Source organism: Lissotriton vulgaris, chromosome 3_1, assembly GCF_964263255.1.
Source record: "Lissotriton vulgaris chromosome 3_1, aLisVul1.2, whole genome shotgun sequence".
Taxonomy (NCBI): Eukaryota; Metazoa; Chordata; class Amphibia; order Caudata; family Salamandridae; genus Lissotriton; species Lissotriton vulgaris.
Genome location: NC_141689.1, coordinates 1060507827 through 1060530574, shown reverse-complemented (window position 1 = coordinate 1060530574; position 22748 = coordinate 1060507827). Strand labels below are relative to the sequence as shown.

General features: G+C 44.5%; 1 protein-coding gene across 1 annotated transcript in view; it reads left to right on the top strand.

The window, feature by feature from the left end:
- Positions 1–22748, top strand: part of LOC147727391 (coiled-coil domain-containing protein 171-like) — a 1936181-nt gene that overhangs the window by 804986 nt on the left and 1108447 nt on the right. Inside the window, exon 11 of the mRNA XM_086963620.1 lies at positions 17371–17535. Within this exon, the coding sequence (XP_086819746.1) occupies positions 17371–17535 (165 nt within the window). The remainder of the gene's footprint in view (positions 1–17370; positions 17536–22748) is intronic.

The window sequence follows — 22748 nt, the reverse complement described above, 5'->3', positions numbered from 1 at the left end:
AGGAGGTGGGGAGAGCCCACCGGACCCAGAACATCAGGGGGACGAGCCCAGAAGAGGCATGGGGCACAAGATCCAGCAGAGAGTAAGAGGCACGGCAAGTACTCATCGAGGGACTGTGCATGTTGTTGCTTGTACCCGCAGCAATACTTCTCAGCGAGAGGCACTACTAGCACTCATTGGCTGCACTTCACATAGGGGCTACGTGTGCGCTGCTGCTTGTACCTACGGAAATACTCCATGGGCGCAAACTTCTCAAAAAAGGTGGGACATGCACCCACCATTAGCTATGTGCAGGCTTCAATTTTTAAATGACACACATAAAAGCCAATCCAAGGCGTGGGAGGAGTCAGACCCCACAAAGTACAGATAACAGATCGCTTAACAGTGCAAGCTCTATCTAGACTCAACCTAAAGAAGCACACAAAACAGCACATGCAGGCAGTGCAAAAAAAGCTCAAGCAAAGCTTAACACTGTAATGAGAGTCTGGTTTTGTTTGGACGGCAGGATGCCAGGCCCATACAAGTTTCAGTGCCCATCCACAGATTGGGCACAGAGCCTGGCTACAGGACCTGCCCTGCTGCTAACACCCTCCGTGCACGGCTGAAGGCGAAGTAAAGTGGGGTTTGGGAATGCATAGCAGGTTAGCAGCAGGCTTTAATGAAGGTTCGGCCCAGCACTCAACCTCCGATGTCCATGCTGAAAGGGGGTGCGCAACAGGAAATGGGCAGGGGAATGCCCTGAAACAGCTTCAGTTATAAACTGATTTATGGTTCTGTCTTAAATTTGTAAATCCAGTGCAATTCACTAGTTGTGCTTCTAGAAACGTACAACTTGCCACAACTTACAGCATACATTTTGCACTAATCACCTTTTTGTCAATGCCACAGATACACAAACACAGCTAAGATCAACATGGCCAACGCTATGAGCTAAGATGTGTTTTGTAAGTTCATAACTGTGACAGGCAAATTTAATTTATTTTAGACGTTTGAGCCAGATGCATAACTCCTCTTGTAACTGTATATTTTAGTGAATATATATGTATCTATACATATACACTTATATGTGTTTGTGTGTGTGAATATATATGCATGTGGGTCAAACAAAGGGGGTCATTACGATTGCGGTGAATCCGCATACTCCAGGCCGGCGGAAGCTACCGCCGGCCCGTAGTATGCGGATTCACCGCGGCGGACACACAAATGACCCCCAGCCAGATTAGGATGGCTGGGGGGACATTTTTACGTCCGCCGCTTTTCCGCCGCGGTCGCCTTCCGACCGCGGCGGAAAAGCTCTAACATGTATGGCGGTGTCTATCAGACGCCGCCAGCCATATTAGGATTTGAATTTTGTAATGCCTTTCCACAGCAGCAATGCCACCACGAAAAGGCATACATAATTTTCTTTGGGGGCCCGTTGCGGGCCCCCCGGGTGAAGGGGGGGTGGGGTTGCACATGGGGGGTACCTATGATACCCCCCTGCATTTGCATGCAAAAAAAATGGCAGGCACCTCGTGGTGCCTGCCGCTTTGTGCATGCAAATGCACTGATTGCATTTTTAACATTGCGGCGGTTACTGCTTCAAGCAGCACCCGCCGCAATGTAAACATACAGGATGTGACCGCCAGGGTGGCAGTCACATCCTAATTTGTACGGAGGGACCACCGCTGCCCCTGCGGATGGTCCGTCCTCCTCTGGCGTGGCTGACGGACGCAGGTCCTTCCACCATCCTAATAGGGCCCAAAGTTTGTTTGGTTTAAAAAAACATAAAAATCAAAATGTAAAAAATATGAAAACCACAAATGTACACAGCCAAATAAAACTGGCAAATAAACTAATAAAGCTAGTAATCAGAAAGCCGAATGGTTGCTAATAAAAAACCAGCAACTTCAAATCAAACCAAACATTTGGATAGCAACTGTCAAAGCCAAAAAGCCAATTTGCACTTTGTGAGACCAAAGTTTTAACCAAAAGGACCAGAAATTCACCTTGCATGGCATAATACCATTCTCAGACACTATAAGATGCTCTGTGTTTTGAAAGGAGCCCTGGCACATAGACAACAACAAATACAACCATGGCAAACCCAGCTGTTGCATTAAGAAATCAAATGAACAATCATTCCACATTCAAAATTAGGTTAAAAGATAGCGGTCCTATGAGTTAATAAGCAAAATCAAAGAAGGTTCAATTACAAACAGCTTCAGCAGCAAAACATGTGACCTGACTGTGGACTCAAAGAGCTCCACAGACTCCCTTAGTGAGTGCTGAAGGTCCTAAAAGTCCTTTCTAGCCAGAAAACAAATGAATTTTGTCAATACTAATTGGCTTTTCAAATAAGGGCTTCCTACCCAACTCAATGCATATTTTGACTTATTCAAACCAGGAACCCCATTCATTGTGAGGCAATCCATATTTCTCTATTGAAAGAAATAGAATTATAGGCTCAAAATTAAAATCATAGTAATAAAAGAGATATTTGGTGAAATTCTCCAAGTAGCTTAAACGCAAATCTTCATGGCAGGAATAATGTGACAATGTGAGCTACTTGGGAGGGGGCGGGTGTATGGACCCAAGAGGTGTAAGCGAAGTCTGTTTTCCTCAGTTTGTAAATTAACAACATTAACATAGCACCATATTGCAGTTCCTTATTGAACAATCGAGGAGAATTTACTTTTATAGATTGCTAACATATGATTTACTGGATTAGATCCCAGCAGAGAGGCAAAGTTAAGAATAGTACCTTGGGACTGAGTAAAGAGTTTCTTCTTAATGGCTTATAAATGTGACTGACACCCAGAAGAATTGAATTGACAGTTAAAGAGGTACAGGAATTTACATTTTCTAACCCATTATTTATGGGCATGATTATAGTTTTAGTAAGTTTGGGGCTGTAAATCATAGTATGAGTTTTTTAAAAATTGGTGTCCAGACCGCGGTTGTCCATAAAACATACAAACGCATCGATACGTTTTTTAATCCATTAATGGTGTGTGATATTCAAACAGAGTCATCTACATTAAGCATAGCAGAAAGTGGTCTTTTCCCTTTGTGGGTTTTATCTTGGCCATTAGCCACAAGGTATGAGTTTAATTTGTTGATATATAAGATAAAAAGTATAGCAGCAAAAATGCACCATTGATGTAATTCTTTGGTTAACAGGAAGGATTCAGTACAGTCTAATTTGTTTACCATATTCTAATCTGGCTTGTAAATCAAAGTGCATCAGAAATTTCAAAAGAGCACAACTGGCCTTCATTAAAGTTAGAATGGACCAGGGTTTATATCTGTTCATACAATTAAATACAAAACGTAGGTCCATAAAAGTTAGGTGCATAGAACTTTGGAAAACTACTGTATATTTTCCAACTAGAAAATTAAAGTTAAGGCAATATTCAAATGTGCCCAATCCGGCTCTATATTGTACATTAGTGATGATCACACTATTTGAGCCCAAGTCAAAAGCCTGTCCAAAATAGCCCTCTCAGCTAATTTAATTATACAATTAATTACAGAAATCAACAATAACATCAAGGATCATCCAATCTCCTTTTTTGAAAACGGGCCATTAATAGACTTTGATTAAGATGGAGGCAGGTGAGAAGAATTATCGGAGTTTAGGACATTGGTGATTATAGTGACCCAGAACTCGACATTAGATTTGTAAAGTTCTATAGGAACCCCCTCAAGACCAGGAGCTTTAGAATATGATCTACTATGCAGATCTGCTACTACCTCATCTGAAGTAAAAATGAAAAAATGGCTTTCCAAGGAATAGAATGATAATTTACTAGTTCAGTACTTCTTCGAGAAAACCAAAAATGGATGAAAAAGAGAAATTCGTCACACTGTACATCTAAAAGAGTACGAAGTTTATCGATAAAAAAGAAGTGTCAACTCCTTTCCAAAAGAATTAGATATCTCTTTTTGAATAGCCAGTTGCAAATTCTTCCATGCCATTTCTCTTTTTATCCTAATATCATCTCGCTTTGCTTTAAAGTATATTTATAAAGGGCTCTTGATTGAATCAACTCCGCATAATCTCTGAGAGTTTTTTTTAATGCTGTATAAAGTTGTCTGCAGGCTGAAGAGCAGGAAGCATTATTTCGACATCTAGAAGCAGTCAATAAATTATTGACAAGATAACACATCTTTAGAAAGATATGGTGTATAATGTCAGTGTGGCAATTAAATTTGAGACAATCAAAAATGTTGGATAAACTTAGGTTAAACAAATTCCTCAATAAACCGCAATCCCAATTATTTGGATGCACAACAAATTAAACCATTCTAGACCATAAACGCATGTTTTGGCATGGAGGCACAGAGTTGACAGGTCCGGGTGGAGAACACTCCCTTGCTGCTGCGAGAGAAGATCCTCCCTAAGGGGCAGCCTAATCGGAGGATCGACACTCAGAAGCTCTGGATACCAGAATCTCCTTGCCCAGTCTGGTGCCAGAAGAATGACGTGGGCCCGGTCGCTCCTGTTCTTCTTCAGAACCCTGGGCAGGAGTAGTATGGGCCAAAAGGCGTACAACAGGCCTGTGCTCCACTTGCGATGAAACGCGTCGCCAAGTGATAGCTGCCTGGGAAACTCCAGAGCACAGTACTGCTGACATTGTGCATTCTCTTCGGAAGCGAACAAATTTAATCAAGGTTCTCCCCACTGCTGGAAGAGACCTTGCGCCACCTCTCACCGGAGACGCCTTTTGTGATCCTGAAGGCATTGACGATTGAGATCATCCGCCCTGGTGTGCAGAGAACTTGCCAGGTTTTGCACCACCATGGATATGCCCTCTGTTCCAGCCATGTCCAGAGACTCAGGGCCTCTCCACAAAGGGTCCATGACCCCACCCTGCCCTGCTTGTTGCAGCACCACATGGCTGTGGTGTTGTCCGAGAACACCTGCGCCAGCATCCCCTTGACAGATGGAAGAAATGCATTCAATGCCAACTCAATCGCTTGGAGCTCCAACAAGATTAAGTGGAATCCCGTCTCCACCGGAGACCAGTGATCCCTGATGTCCTCCTCTCCTATGTGGCCGCCCCATCCCAGAAATTACACATCGGTCAAGACTGTGAAATCTGGTTGGGGAAGGGAGAGAGGTCTGCCGCTGACCGATTCGCGTTTCGTTAACCACCACTGCAGATCCTTCGCAGTTCTGTAAGAGATCTGAACCATGTCGGTGAGATTTCCCGGATGTAGTGTCCATTGGAACTTCAAGTCCCACTGCAAAACCCGCATACCCCATCTGGCATGTCTTACTAACTGAATGCAGGAGGCCATCCTCACCGAAATCCAGGATAGAGGCTAAAATATCGGAATCTTAACCTGAGTATCCTAGACTCGCTGCTCAGGAGGATAAGCCTGAAATTACACTGTGTCCAGAACAGCTATGATGAAAGGCGACGTCTGAGAAGGAGTCAGGTGTGACTTCACCATGTTTATAGAGAACCCCAGCAAATGCAGGTGGTTCGCCATCGTCTGAAGGTGGGAGATGACTGCCTGGGGCGAGGACGCCTTCAACAACCAGTTGTTTAGGTAGCTGAAGACTGACACCCGTAACCTGTGCAGATGAGCTGCAACCAATGCTATCACCTTGGTGAACACCCGACAGGCACTGGTAAGATTGAAGGGGAGCACAGTAAACTGAAAGTGCTTGCGGCCTACCTTGAACCGCAGGTAACGTCTGTGGCCCGGCAGGATGGGAATGTGAAAATACGCATCCTGCAGGTCCAACACCAACATCCAGTCTCCTTGGTCTAGGGCAAACAAGACAGGGCCAAAGTGAGCATTTTGAATTTCTCCTTCTTGAGGAAGAGATTGACGGTCTGAAGATCCAAAATGGGCCGTAGTCCTTTATTCTTTTTCAGAATCAGAAAGTAGCGGGAATAACAGCCACTGCCTACTTCTGTAACTGGGACCCTCTCTATAGCGCCTTTGGCCAAAAGAGCCATAACTTCCTCTTGGAGCAACTTTAAATGATCCTCGGCCAGCCGTTCCTGACTTGGCGGAATAGGAGGAGGAAAAGAAAAGAAAGGAAGAGAATAGCCCTCCTGGACGATCTGCAAGACCTACTTGTCTGTTGTTATAGATTTCCAGCGGGGGAGATGATGACAAATTCTAACACCAACTGGAGTAGTGTGATTCTGCACAATCAGCCTAGAAGTGCTTGGAGGCTGTGCCTGCTGGGGTTAGTGTGGGAGACGACTTCTGGCCTCCATTGCGAGGACGGAATGTACTGCGTCCACACGCGGCTTGGGTAGTATGAGCGGGACGGTGGCTAGGATAGGGCTGACATGGCTGGAAACCCCTTAAATTGCCATGAAAGGGGTGAAAGGAAGGCTGGCTACGAGGAGTGGAGGAGAGGCCTAAGGATCTGCCCGTAGCTCGAGAGTCCTTAAACCTGACCAGGGCAGAGTCTGCCTTTTCCCCTTAAAAAGGTGGGTTCCATCAAAAGGCATGTCCATCAAATTGGTTTGGACATCCCCCAAGAAGCCAGTTGTACGAAGGCAGGCGTGGCGTCACAGAGCAACCATTGTTGAAATCGATCTGCTCAGCAACTCAGTGGTGTCTAAATCACACCATATAGTGAATTTTGCTGCATCTCTCCCGTCTTTGACAGCTTGGGAGAGCACAGCCCCTCCCTCCTCCGGGACTTGTGGCAGCACCTGCACAACCGTCTCCAAAAGAGAGTGGGAGAAACCAGCCAATAAGCACGCGTTAATCAGAGACCGCAATGTCAGACTGGAGGAAGAAAACATCTTCTTCCCTAATGAGACAAATCTCTTGGATTCCCTATCTGGAGGGGCGGAAGGGAATGAGCCTTGGGACATAGAGTGAAAATAACAAGGACCCCCTGCAAAAAATGATATGACAATTCCTAGGGCAGATCAATTTTGCAATGGAGAAAAAACCCCTAGGCAATGATCAGTCTACAACATGAACTGACCGTATATTTTAAACAAGTTGATGTATTGAACTCAGTGTAACCAACCAATTGTTTAAAAATTCACGATTTTAATTAATGTTTGTTAAAAATATGATGAAACAACAAATGAACATGTATCTATATTTATTTTAAAATTGCAAAGATAAAGCATTCACACAAAATAACAATGTGTACAACTTATATGTAGACTAAAAAACACATTATCATCTATACTACTATTGTAAAGAGAGAGCTGAAACCTTTAAGGCGGGTAAACTCAAGATGTACAGCACCAATCACAACACCCAATACAGCATTGTAAAGGGGAGATGCAGCAGATGGACATAGGCTATACAGCTGGCCACCATATACATTACAAAGGTCAAACAACCTTAGAGGTAAAGTAGTCCCTTGTGGGCGTTGGTGTGGGCGTGTCAAAGTACACTTGGGCGTTGGCGTGAGCGTGTCAAACTACACTACATTATTCCTTTGTGGGCGTGCAGCATTGACAGAGGGGCATGGCACAACAGCGTTGCCACAAATAAAACAAAAAATGGCCGCGTACTTCAGGAGCGCGCCTTTCAGAAACAATGTGCTCGCCCATTCACGATCCACCTTCGCGTCTCACACGTCCGTCTACAAACACCAAGCTCCGCCGCATTGACGCACATTGCCATTCAGGCGCCATTAATCACATATAGTGCGGCGCAGCCTTTGTGAGCGTCAGCGTTGTCAGAAGGGGCTGCACCAAATAAAAAGGGGCACGCCTTTCACCAGCAATGTGCGCGCACATTCTCGCTCCACCTTGGCATTCTGATAACGCGACATTAATGATATATAGTGCGGCGCAAACTTTTGGGGCGTCAGCGTTGTCAGAGGGGGCTGCCCTAAAATTAACAAAAAAAACTGCAGCGGCTTTCGCCACCAATGTGCGCGCACATTCACGCTCCGCCTTGGCGTTCTGATCACTTCTCACACGGACATCAAAACACCAACGGGCGACGCATTGACGGACCTTGCCATACTGCCTACAAAATTAAACTGGTACAAAAGGGGTTGGTGATGGACGGAGCTTCTGAATCAATCAGACACTCACACCCAGTCAAGAGATCTGGGTTTAAACCATCACCGTTCTTTAGCCCACTCTGCCACCCCAGTTCAGACATGGCTATATGCAAATCAGTCTGACCCTGTGCCTCATGGGAACAGTGCAGCCCGAACTGCCAAGCCATGTCTTCCCTGGACCGGCATCAAGCTTCCGAGGACCGGTTTCTGGCATTCCAGCCTTCTTCAGCCCGGCTTGCTTGAATCCAGTGGCAAAGTGAGCAAGGGACTCACGTCTGAGCATACCCTGCCACACTTATGGTGGCCAAAAGCGGTACAAAATGGGGTGGTGATGGACAGATTTCTCAGAAGTGGCTGCAGGAAAAAAAAAAGGGGCGCACAAGCGCGCCATTCACTCACCGTGACATTCACGCTCCAACGGCTCCAGCGGACACTGAAGGCAGGCAATGTACCACACGATCTAAGCCACTTCACAATTAAAATTCAGTCTGGGGCTCAGGCGGGGCCTTAAACCAGCCCTCGCAAACAGGTGATCATGCCGGGCACTGTCAGCGTACACACATTAACGTTTACTATTACAAACATTACACACATAACATTTCATACCCGGACAACGTTGGGACAGGCTGCTAGTACTTTCTTAAACACAATTATAAAAGAACACAGTACGTATAATACAAAAAGAAAACAGTTGCAATGAGATGGGACTTCTACACGCGTTTTGGTGCACTCTGCGCCTTCATCAGGAATGCCACACAAACGATAGTTTAACCCAACAATGTGGGGACTCAGTCCTTTTTATAACGATAAACAGATATGTATGCTTCAGAGGGACTGATCTATGTACCCTTTCCTAAATTTCAGTGGAAAATTCTGATAAAGATGGCAAGAAAAGATAATATCAGGTTGCCCACAATTTCAATAACGAAATCACTTTTGTTCCTGCAATAATGGGTTTGAACGTGTATTGTGATTTCCTAGAACAGCATCATCGGGTTGCGTGCATAAGCTGAAAAGCAGTTCAAACCCTTTATTGCAGGAACGAAAGTGATTTGGTTATTGAAATTGTGGGCAACCTGCTATTATCTTTTCTTGCCATCTTTATCATCTATTGTTTTTGACAAAATAATTGCCGGAATCTATTAAGGACCAATAGTGTAGAATACAGTGTTTGTGTGGCATTCCTGATGAAGGCGCACAGTGCGCCAACACCGGAGTAGAAGACCCATCTCACTGCCACTGTTTTGATTTTGTATTATACGGATTGATTGTGTTCTTTTATAATTGTGTTTAAGAAAGTATGTGTTTTTAGTCAACATATAGGTTGTACACATTGTTAATTTGTGTGAAAGCTTTATCTTTGCAATTTTAAAATAAATGTAAATACATGTTCATTTGATGTTTCATCATATTTTTAACAAATAATAATTAAAATAGTGAATTTTTAAACAATAATTGGTTGGTTACCCTAAGTTCATGCATCAACTTAAAAAAAATTTAATGTCTGTTCATGATGTAGACTGATCATTGCCATGGGGCTTCTCTCCATTGCCTTGGGACGAAGAGGTCTGCACAACCAAACTTTCTGGGGTGGGGTGTTGGCTGAGGAACTTTGGGCCGCTGGTGGCATGCAATTGTCCTATTCACAGGAGCCCCTGTGCTAGGCATGGACCATCTTCCTAGAATTACTTCTGTAAGTGCGTCCTTAAAGGGCAATAGGGGTTCAGAAGTGGAAGCCTCAGGCTGAAGCACTTTGGTTAGGAGCTCAGTCCTGACCTGCACTGAGGGCAGCTCCAGTCCTAGGACCTCAGCTGCCCTCTTAATCACCATGGCATAGGACGCTCCCTCCTCCGTAGCCACTGTAGGCGGAGAGAGCATGCCAGTGTCTGGGGAAGTATCCAGACAACTGGCTTCCCCATGTTCCCCATACCAGTCCATTGTCTCCTCAGAGACATCCTGGTTCTCAAAAGGGTTTCCAGATTCCTCCCATTCCTCTCCTGAGCCCAGCTCGTCCAAAAAGTGCCCTGGTGACAACATAGAACCCCTGGGTCCCGACTCTGTGTCGTCGCGAATGTGGATGGGGCTTGTGCCACAGACGGGCCTCGGCGACGTCACCGGCACCAACTTCAGATTCTACTCTGAGGAAGGTCGCATTGGCATGGCCGGCATCGACCCGGATCCGGGATCTGATCCCTGAGGCCCCAGGGCACCTTGGCCGGAGCCGACGACGTCCAACCTGATGGGGCCCCATCCGACCCCACGAAGCCCAAGGGCTCACCAACGGGGTTGTTCCGCTCATATACGTGGCACATGTCCTCAAAAAACTCTTTAATTTGACGCGGAGTCACTCTGGCTCCTGAAAAGGGTGGAAGGCGCGAAGTCGACTCTGGCTCCGCAGAGTATACTTAGGGCTCCGTGAGCTGTCCCGCGACCTCCTCTTCTTCGAATGAGACCGTAACCTCTGCGGAGTCTCGCTTGACTGTGTCAACTGCTGGGCCGCAAGCAACTTCATCGCTTGCTCCCTCAAGGTCTTCGGGGCCAATGCCCGACAGTCCGAACATGCCTTTAAATTGTGGTCGCGTTCAAGACACCACAGACATACGATGTAGGGATTGGTGACCGACATCATGCGAGAACAAGTCCTGCATTGTTTGAAACTTGTCTTTCTCGAAGGCATCCCCCGCACACAAAGTCGAATCCCAAAATATCGACAAAAGTCTAGAAAAAGCCTACCAAAAAGCAGCAAAAGGGTAGCTCTTCCTGTATCAGCGCTTAACTGGTGCAGAAAGAAAGGAACTGACGTCTGCGCACCTGGGTGGTTCCTCTATAGGCACCACAAAGTCATAACTGAAGCTGACGATGTCACGCGGAGCAGAATGGAGCCAACCGATGTCGCGCACGGTGAATTGCTCAACAAAAGTTTCCGGATCCAGCCTGACACCTCAGAAATTCAAAGGTAAGGAATCTGCAGCTAGAAGTTAGATATTGCTTGCACTATTTACACCTACTACCAAAAATTTACATTTACACCTCATAATCTATACTTCTGATACAATATATTCACTTCTGTTCACCAACTTTCATGCTAGCTATGTCTGTTTCACGGTCCACACTCCACTCTGCACTACTCCACTGTACCACTCCACTCTGCACCACTCCACTGTTCTCTATTACACTGTACTCCACTCCACTATATGCCTCTCACGTCCACGCTAATTCACTGTATTCCACTGCAGTCTACGCCACTCTACTCTGCACCACTCTACTGTATGCTATTAATCTCTACACCTAGCCATTCTTCAACACTTCAGTCTACATGACCCCACGGCACTTGCTGCCTCCCCTCTATGCTACTCTACACTATTCCACTGTACACAACTCCTCCATACAACACTACACTCTACGCTATTCCACTCTACGCCACTCCAGTGTTCACTACTCTACTCTATGGCTCTCCACTGTATGCTATTACACTATACACCACTCCACTCTATTCCACTGCACTTTACGCCACTCCAATGTATGCCACTCTACTCTACTACTCTGAACGACACTCCACTATGCACCACTCCACTCATGGCTATTCCATATATGGCACTCCACTCTACGTCACGCTACTCTACACTACTATACTCACCATTGTTCCACTCCAAACCACTTAGCAGTACCATTTTGCATTGTATGCCTTCCCACTCTACAGCACTCCACTATAGGCCACTGCAGTCTACGCTATCCCACTTTACATAACTCCACTGTACACTATTACACTGTATGCCACAGGCAGTCTACCCCATTTCACTCTACCCCACTCTACTCCACAACATTCCACTCTATAGGCTTCTACTCTACACAACTCCACTCTAGGGCACTGTTGTTTATGCTATTCCACAGTACTCTCCTCTACTATATCCCACTCCACCCAACACTATTCCATTCTACACTCTTCACTCAAAACTATTCTACTGTATGCTACTACATTGTACATCACTCCACTGTATGCCACTCCACTTGAAACCACTCCACTCTATTCCACTCCACCCTACTCTACTCCATTGAATGCGTGCAAGAGGTGTGGTGCAGCGGGCAGGGCTGTTGACTTCGGAGCACAGGGGAACGGTTCGATCCCCGGCTCCGGCATCAGCTCAGCTCAGCACCATGTGACTCTGGGCAACAGCTCACTTAATTTCCACGATGGCCCCCAGCGCATTGAGACCCGTAAGGGTGAGTAGTTGCGCTTTACAAATACGGATTTAATGCTATTCCACTGTAGTTACCCCACTCTATCATGCTCCGCTCTACACCACTGCACTGTAAATTAGTGCAGTGTACTCTGTTCACCATATGCCACTCCACTCGATGCCACTCTACTGTATGCTACTACAGTATATGCCAATCCACTTTATGCAACTCCACTCTATTCTATTCCACTGTATGCCTCACCATTATATGCTATTTCACTGTACCCCACTCTACTCTACGCCACTCCACTCTACGCCACTGAACTCCACCCTATTCCAATCTATGCCACCACACTCTATGCCACTTGAGCCTATGCCAGTATGCTCTATGCTACTCCATTCTATGCTGTTCCACTCTATACTATTCCACAATGTGCAACTCCTGTCTACTCCACTCTATGCTGTTCCACTCTATAGCACTCCATTGTATGCCCCTGCATTATACACCATTCCACTCTATGCCACTCCACTTTATGCCACTTCACTCTACGCTACTCCACTGTATGTCATTACACTCTAACCCACTCTACTCTTCACCACTCCATTGTCTGCTATTCCACATTATGCAACTCCAGTTTATGCGACTCCACAACTCTCCACTGTATGCTATTGCACTCTATGCCACTCCATTGTAAACCATTCCACTCTAAGTCACTCCACTGTACCCCACTTCACTCTACGTCACTCCACTATATGCTATTTCACTCAATACACCTACACTCCATGCCGTTCAGCTGATGCCCATCCACTGTATCCTACTCCATTCTATGCTACTTCACTCTATACTATTCCAAAATATGCAACTCCTGTCTACTCAGTTCCACTTTATTGCACTCTATGCCACTCCATTGTACACCATTCCACTCTAAGCATGGGCGAATTTTGCGAATTCGCGATCCGCGAATTTGCGGATTTGCGAATTCGCGATCCGTGTTCGCTGGGTTTTTTGCGTGTTCGCGGGGATTTTTACATCTTCGCGAGCCACTTGCATAGCGAAGTTACCCATGCAGTCGTTTATGGGAGAGGGAGAGAGAGATAGATAGATAGATAGATAGATAGATAGATAGATAGATAGATAGATAGATAGATAGATAGAAAGAGAGAGGAAGAGAGGGAAAGAGAGAGGGAGAGAGAGAACAAGAGAAAGAAAGAGAGGCCGGATCTCTGAAGGGCCAGATTCCTGAGTTGCCCCTACAGAACATACAGCTTTTTATTTTTAGCAAAATGCATATGAAAATTGTGCTGTAAAGGTCTCTTTAGTTTAACTCCTCCTGACAACTCAAAATGGGTGTATTTGCCATCCTCTCCCTTCTTCCTGTTTTTTATATCTGTAAGTGCTTCCTGATGAGGTTTAATTCCTTGGACAGGTGCCTCGTTGCCTACTTGTAACTATTCTCTGACCCTGCTTCAAGGGTCAGAGCAGGGTCAGAGAATAGTTGCAAGTAGGAAAAGAGGCGCCAGGAAGCAATTAGCAGCAGGTGTCCAAGTTGAAGTTAATTTGTTTGTAACCCTTTTGTAAAAGGTTACAAAGAAATGAGGTTCAACTTTTGCACCTGCTGCTGTAACCCTTGCTTGGCTGAAAATTCGTCCCCACTGATTCGCGGATTTTACTGCGATTTCGCGAGATTCGCGGATCGCGAAATTGCGGAAAATCCGCAAATTCGCCCGCGAAACGGACTTTACGCCCACCCTTATTCCACTCTAATAACCCACTTCACTCTATGCCATTTCACTATATGCTAGTCGACTGTATGCAACTACACTCTATGCCACTCAATTCTACATTATTCAAATCTATGCCACTCTATGCTACTCCACTCTACACTACTCTAGTGTTCGCCACTCTACTATACCCCACTTCTCTCTACCCCAATCCACTGTGCGCTATTCCACTGTACGCAACACCAATCTATGCTACTGCACTTTTATGCTGTTCCACTGAACGCCACTCCACTCTACCCATTTCCACTCAATGCATCTTCACTATATTGCATTCCTCTGTACACTCCTGCACTTGACAACACTGCACTCTATGGTGCTCCTCTCTATGCTATTCCACTCTACCACACTCTACACCACTCCACTGTATGCTATTCCCCTCTATGCCACTCTACTCTACGCCAATCCAATTTATGATAGTTCACTGTATATGACCCTCTATTGTACACTACTAGACTCTACAATGCTCCAGATTACTCTGCTCTACTCTACAATATTTCACTGTGTGTCACTCCACTATATGCCACCACACTGTAAACCACTTCACTCTACACTATTCCACTGTATGCCACTCCAGTCTACGCCAATCCATTCTATGGTATTTCACTGTATGAGACACCATTGTATGCTACTACACTGTGCACCATTAGACACTATGCTATTCCACTGTATACCATTCCACTTTACTACACTCCATTCTACACCACTCTACTATACACCATGCCACTGTATGCCTCTTGAATCTACCTTATTCCTCTGTATACCACTCCACTCTACGCTACACCACTGTACACCACTACAGTCAATGCTATTCCAAACTACACCACTCCACTCTAGGCTAATCCACTGCATGACCCTCCACTCTATGCCAGTAAAGTCTAGGCTATTCCACTCTACTGCACTCCAATCTACGCTACTCCACTCTTCGCTACTCCACTCTACATTATTATTACACTGTACACCACTGCGCTCTACACCACTGCAGTTAACCCTCCACTCTACATTATTCCACTCTGTGCACTACTGCACTTTACTTCACTCCACTCCATAGTACTCTATTACACTGTACTTCACTCCATTCTACGGTATTTCAGTGTATGGCACTCCACATTACGCAACTACTCTATATGCCACTCCTCTCTATACTATTCCTCTGTATGCCACTCCATTCTAATCTTTTCCATTCTATGCCAATGCACTGTATATCACTCCATTGTGCGATACTCCACTTTCCCCCACACACCGTTCCATGCTATTCCACTGTATGCAACTCTAGTGTTCGTCACTCCACTCAATGCTATTCCACTTTATGCCACTCCACTCTACACCACTCCACTCTGCACTTTTCCGCTCTACGCCACTCCATTCGATGTCACTCCACTCTAAACAATTTACTGCACGCCACCATAGTCTATGTTTCTAAACTGTATGCCGTTCCACTGCATAGAACTCTAGTGTTTGCTTCTTTAATCAAAGCTATTACACTGTCCGCCACTCCATTGTACTCCACTCCACTATATTCTATTCCGCTGTACACCACTTCTCTGTCTGCCACTGCTGTTTACGTCACTCCACTCTGCACTATACTACTGCATACCACCACACTTTACCTCACTCAGCTCTATATCACTCCACTCTATGCCACTCTACTCCACACTATTTCACTCAACGCCACTCTACTCCACGGTGTTCCACTGTACACCACTCCACTCCATGCTATTCGACTGTACACCATTCTCCTGTACCATTCTCCACTCTACGCCACACAGCTCTACACCACTTCATTGTACATCCCTCTACTTGATCACACTGCGCTCTACTGCACTATACAACACTACATTTTATGACACTACAGTGTATGACACCGCCCTCCACAGTTCTGTACGTTTTAAAATCCATTTGTATTGAAATAAAAAAACTTTAAAATTCAATGAAAAAAACAAAGGTGAAACCGTTGTTATATTTAGGATTACCTTATTTATACTTTCTATGCAAACCTAACCTAAACTACACAAAGATTACAAATTCTAAAGGTATACCTTAAATATATAATGCATGCACCATCTGGTGGGGCTGTGCCCAACACTTCCCCCATCCTGTCGTTGATGGCCCATCCGGGAACACCTAATCGTCATATTGTGTAGCTATCTGCAAGGAACATGTAACATCTGTCAACTACACCCAGTCATGGGACCCAGGAACACAGACTGCATGCACCAAATAGGGCATTTATTTATTTATTTATTTATTAAACTTATAAAGCGCAACAAATACCACGAATGGTGTCTCGGCGCTGGGCGCTGGGCATGAAAAGTTATCTTTCTTAAAGTGACATTTAAAAAATATTACAGTTTCTCTGACATTAACCATGAATTTTTCATCTGTTCCCAATCAAAATTTAGCACTTATTAAATATAATAAGCTAACCCATTATAATCCTTTGGAAGAGGTAGTGAAAAAACGAAAGTAGAAGTTTTTCACTAGCAGGACAAGTAAAACATGAAAGTACATGCCTTACCTTTTAACAACAATGCACCCTACACTATGGGCTGACTAGGGCCCATCTTAGGGGTGACTTATATGTAACAACAGGAATGTTTAAGGCTTGGGAAAGTGGTTCTATTGCCAAGTTGGCAGTTTAAATTTGCTTGCAGGCTGCAGTGGCAGTTCTGGGACATGTTTTAAGGGGCTACGTAAATGGGGGGTACTGTAAGTACTGCAGACCCACTAGTAGCATTTGTTTTACAGGCCCTGATTATATGGGATACTATTTTACTAGGGACGTACAAGTAAATTAAATTGATTATAAGCCAATGAGGTGTAAGTCAATTTTACCATGTTTTAGGGAGTAAGCACAAGCACTGTTTGCATTGGTTAGCAGTGGTAAAGCGCAGAGAGACCTAAAACCAACATAACCAAAATGCAGAAAAATAGGGGGAGAAGGCAAAAAGTGTTGGTGGGGGAATGACCACCCTAAGGCTGGCACATCTTACGGGTGACATCTTCATGTTTATTTTCATAGTATTATTTACCATTACTTGCTAAGCAAATTAATGTTTGTATTACTCTTTTTAAAACTGAGACAGCAGTGTTTCATTTCCTCTTCAAGGACTGCTTTTAAGAGTCCGAGTGAGCATATCTATTCATTCTGCATGAGTACGTGTCAGAGACATTACACAAAATAAATTGACCTCTCTGTCCCTGCTTTTGTGGTGAGGAGCCCATTAGACTCCTGCACATCACAGATATCCGCAGGCTTTAGGCTAATGGTGCCCCCCTGGAGTGTGCAGGGCCCCTCTTCAGGGGCTGGAGGAGCCTGTGTCACGCCCCTGCTACGCATACATATCATTCCAGTAAGGCTGTTTCTATTATTTTGAATGCTCGGAGTGGTTGACCTTTTTTATTGCTCTCTTATAGGTTTGCAAGAACTACTTGGGTCGTGTATACTTTTATTTGGTGAATGGCTGTGAGATAGCTGACATAGGCAACCAAGTGGATAACTTCACATTCGAGCAACTTTTTGTAGCTGTACAGGAAAGTATTGGTATCCTTTACGATGAACTTGAAGAAGAAAAGCAGAAGGTAATGCATCTCCATTGATTCATTTGTTGTCATTTGATCAAATCATAGTATTAATAGGATCTGGCATTTTGTATTTTAGAAAGAATTGTTATATTAAGAATTTGCCATCTTTGAGTTTTCTTTAGAGCTCAGAAGTAGCACATAGATTTGATCTAATACCTGTAAATAGAAGTAGCTATAAAATATCCATGCTCAACCTTCTGTCTGTAGTTATGCAACTAATATTAAATGCAGGCTTGCAATGGAAATACAATAAATGAATCTTTCCAAGGGAGTAATTAAAATAATGTATTCTCATATAATAATAATCTAACTTCATTTTATCATAAAACTAGAACATGACACAGAGACCTAAAAAATGTACTTGCTTGAGGAAGTATGTTTGTAGGATAGCAAAATAGCAAAGGCATTGTAACGCTACATGCTTTATGTTATTCAGGGTAAATGTCATCATTCACATCCAGTCTTTTACAATGCAAATCTGTCTTATATGAGCAGTGATCATTGAGCATTTTACACTCTTCAAAAATGAACATGGCCTCATTTAAATTGTCACCAGAAAATCTTATATTCTCTCATAGGTTTGGGGGACTCCAACTTTGAGAAATTTGTTAGGGAAGTGAGCAGGAAAATGATTGGCACTGTTGCTGCTTCATATACGTAAGAGAGATGTGATGGGGATCTGATCTGAACTGGCCTATCCGGAGTTACATACATTTCTCAAGTTACCAAGGACTGAGAAAGGCTTTAAGGAGAAAATAGGTACCATAGAGCAAATAATGTAGGAGAAACCCAGGGTCTGTGGAAAGTTGGCTATTTAAGGAGAGTTTGATGTTACGGTATGAGATGTTACAGCATATATATATTTGTGAATAGACTATCAAATGCTCAATGTTTATTTCCTCACAGGTAGAGTATTACAAAACGGGTGCAAGACAGTTTTAATATTTGACTAGTAGACTTAGCAGAATTTGGCTTAGCCATATTCCTGAGGGCAGTTGTCAAGGTCAGTCAAAGTGTCCTATTGCTTAAAAGTGAATGCCTTATTATTTGTGACCAAGTTTGGATGTTGACAATTGAGGTGGAAAGGCAGATATGCTCATGGCGTGTACCTAGTCTCACTCCCTCTCACCTATCTCCTCACATTGCAATTCCAGGCCACCGCCTCAGGGCCTGCCTGTCTTGCTGGAAGGTGAATTCCTGTACTGGATAGCAGCTTGCGGATTTCCAACAGATGACAAGTGTCAGCAGTGAGGGAGAGGCAGATATCCTATATCTTGCCTCCTCAGGCTCCATTGGCTCCACCTCCTGATTTTGGGTTTGTGTGCCATTTGATTGGAAACCGCAAGAGCTCATGGCATAAATTGTTTGAATGTTGTTATATAGTACAGGTGTGGCCTGTGAAGAGATGGAAAGATCTAGTGCTGAAGCCTCATTGGTGGGTCCTGTAGCATAGTGCCCCTATTTTGAGCTCAATGGTATCTTTGCCTCATACATCACATCTCCATTCAGTAGATGGAGAAATCTACCTCTGACTATATATGGAAAAACCAACTTAGTAAAGATGGTCATCCTTCCTAAACTGTCATACCTCTTTTCTTCAATTCCTTTGACATTTTCAAGTAAGAGTCTGAGTAAACTACAGAGTAAGATCAACAGTTTCATTTGGGGCAATAAAGGGGTTCGACTAACATGGAAAAAACTTAGACGCAGACTAAAAAAAGGAGGGTTGGCGCTCCCTGACGTAAGACTATATGCAGAAGCGTTCCAGTTTAAAAGCATACGGATGCTGTTAGTTAAGCCAGGGGAATCAGCTTGGGGGAAGCTATTAGGCGAAATGGTGCGGGTAGAAGGGGAAGGCAATGGAGAAGCATTTCTGTATAAATTTGGATCACCTAGGTTCTTCAAGAGGGTCCGTCTGAAGGTCCTAAGGACAGCTCTGGAGACTTGGTGTAGGCTCAGGCATAGATGGGGCATTGGATACTACTCTGATTACGCCCCTGTATGGGATGCCCCAGGGACCCCGGGTTACTTGCAGGATGGCTTGGGTATACACCTGTTACAACGCATCTTTTACTCCGCACTACCACTACAACGCATCTTTTACAACGCATACCATTACAACGCATTGCGCTGGGGGGCGCTCTAGGATAGGGAATAAGTATAATTTACTATCCAACACCTTCCCTAGGGTCCACGGGGACTGGAGTTAGAATAGTAAATTATACTTACCACTATCCAGCACCTCAAAGCGCTATGCGTTGTAATGGTATGCGTTGTAAATACCGCGTTGTAATGGTATGCGGAGTAAAAGTATGCATTGTAACGTCATACATCCGATGGCTTGGCACTGCCGATAAAGAGGGCTGGTGTCAAAATCTGGTCTGAACTGTTGGACAGTGGGGGGATACTTCGCTGGGATTACCTAAGGGCTAAGATTGGCACCGGGTTCTCAAGATTTAAATACATACAGTTAACGTCATGGTATGTGGCAGAAAAGCGGGAGATAAGCGGAAACAGGGAGACTGAAGACTTGCTGCAAGAGACACGGCCACTGAATAAGGAAATATCTATGTGGTACAATAGTCTGCTGGATGCCAAAGACCATAAGACTCCTGCCTCCGTAGCAGTGTGGACGGGATCCCCACTAGGGCCACCAGCAGACCTTTTATATGAATCCTCACTGAAGACTCTGTACAGATCAGTTAAACCTGCCTGCCTAAAAAAAAATCATTTTTTGTCATTAATAGACTCTATAACACCCCAGCAAAAATTGCAAAGTTTGCTCCTTTTCCCGTTCCTAAATGCCCTAGATGCGCAGTACCCTTAGCAAATGACTTACATATTTTCTATGAGTGCCCAGCACTCACAAGATTCTGGGCTGAGGTAGGTGACAACTTACTGGGCATATTTAATACCAACATTGAGATCAATATACAACTGGTATTTTTTGGAGACGATGGTCGCCTCAGCCAGAACCTCTCGCGGAAAGATAGGGGTCTATTACTGAACTTGATACTGCTGGCAGGAAGGGAAGTGTGTAAGAGGTGGAAGGATGCCCTAACCCCGCAAAGGGAGGATTGGCTTAAAGCTGCATTCTCTATGGCGCGACTGGAGTACGATGGAGTGGAAGATAAACTCTCGAATATCTGGCACCCCTTGGTGAGCTGGGGCAAGGATTTAAGATTACTGTAACATCATTGGTCTTATGATTACACCAGGGTCCCATACAAAATAATGGGACTGGTCGGATGACCCAAGCGAGTGCGGTAAGCCGTAGGGGCGACCAGTAACGAAGGCGGCTTCATAAGACCCGCAGAGGCTTGTAAGGTGAGATGAGGACCAAAAAAAATAATTAAAAAAAAAAAAGGTTTTATTTCACTGCCATTTTATCTTCCAGCCATAACCGATCTTCAATTTAAGAGCTGCCCCTTATCTCTTCCCTTTGAAGACTTTAAGCCCAAGCTAAAAGAGTCTCAGTAACTAGCACCTTTTTTATTACTTCCATATTAATTCTGTTGGTCAGCTTCGAACTAATAAATTAAGGCCTATTGGAGAGAGCTGCTTCACCAGACCTGACAAAGGAGGATAACCACTGTTAGAAACTGGGTCTCTATCTAGTTGGCAAAGGTACACACTCTGTCCAAGTAGGGACCACAATCTTAGTCAGAGTAAGTCGGTCACACACCATAAAATAACCTGTGCTCACCCTCTGGTAGCTTGGCACAGAGCAGGCAGGCTTAACTTAAAAGCCAATGTGTAATATATTGTTGCAACACAACACATCGTAACACAATGAAAACACCCAAAAAAGAATCCACACCAGGTTAGAAATATGGGCATGATTAAAAAAAAAAAAAAAAAATAGGACCAAAAGAACAAAAATAATATAAGCAGACGACAAGGTAAGAATTTTTAAAGATTAAGGGCCACTTGTACGTAGCTTTAGATTTGTGATTTCCTAATAGAAACTTTTTTTGCGATTCACTATTAGGGAATTACAAACAGCTATGTACAACAGTGTGTTTTAAACTGTTAGTGATTCCCAGTGGGTCATAATTGACCCACCTTAATATTCATGAGGTAGATCGTAATCTGCCACCCATTGGGAATCGCTAAAAAACACAGGGATGGTGGCATGCTGGGAACAGCAGACCCCCATGTCTGTGTTTGTTTTAAAATAATGCAAAAAATGATTGATGGACAGAATGCTGATCAATGTCAATCATTCACCCCTGTACAGAGATCCGGGCCTAAAGCCATCAAGAGTGTCCAATTGCGATGGAGCACAGGCCAAATACAAGAGCCATGCAATTCCCGCTGAGCAAAGTACCTTGATCCTGTTTGCAACAGTCAGATGCTGATTGCAGTTGAGCAATATGTTGGTGTCGATCCCGCAGTTGAGGTGATACATCGATTTTCTTTAGGCAGTGGTGGCAATGCACTAGTTCTGAAGAAGATGTGCCGAGCCAAAAGACTTTGGTCCATAAACGATGCACTGGCTTTCTCTGCGCAGTTGAAAGGATGTGCCAGTCTTTCCACAGTGCAATGAAAGCGATGCGTTGGTTCCAATGCGATGGACTGGTTCTGAGTCCAATGCTCCAATTCTGCTCCTGCAACAGCGACAATGCGTCGGTTCTGCTACACACAGACAGGAGATATCTTGGTTTGACTGAAGCAAGCACCTGGGTCCACTTCACATGGATCAGGCGCAAGAGCAGGTGGTACAGCTTTGATATCCCTGAGTCTCAGGTTACAGGAGGCAAACCAACAAACCCTTGGAGATCACTCTGGGTTCTAGGCAGAGCCCAGTTCTCCCGTGGCAGGGTCTGAGAGCAGCAGGGCAGCATAACAGAAAAGTAGTTCTTCCTGAGCACCAGTCCAGCAGAGAGACAGTCCTTGTAGCAGTGCAGCAGTTCTGCTGACAGAGGTTCTTTACAGGTCCAGAAATGTCTGATTTGGTGAGGCAAGAGACTCAATACTTTTACCCAGTAGTGCCTTTGAAGTGGGGGTGACTTCAAAGAAGGTTCTTCGAAGTACACAGAGGTCTTTTCTTTCCAGCTCTGGCTCCAGACTTACTTCAAGGGGGTAATCAACCCGTTGTTTGGGGACAGGAAATTGCCTATTCAGATGTAAGTTACAGCTCCTTCCTTCCATCCTGCCCAAGATGAGCCATCAAGATGCAGATGTGCACTCAGACACACCTAACATTC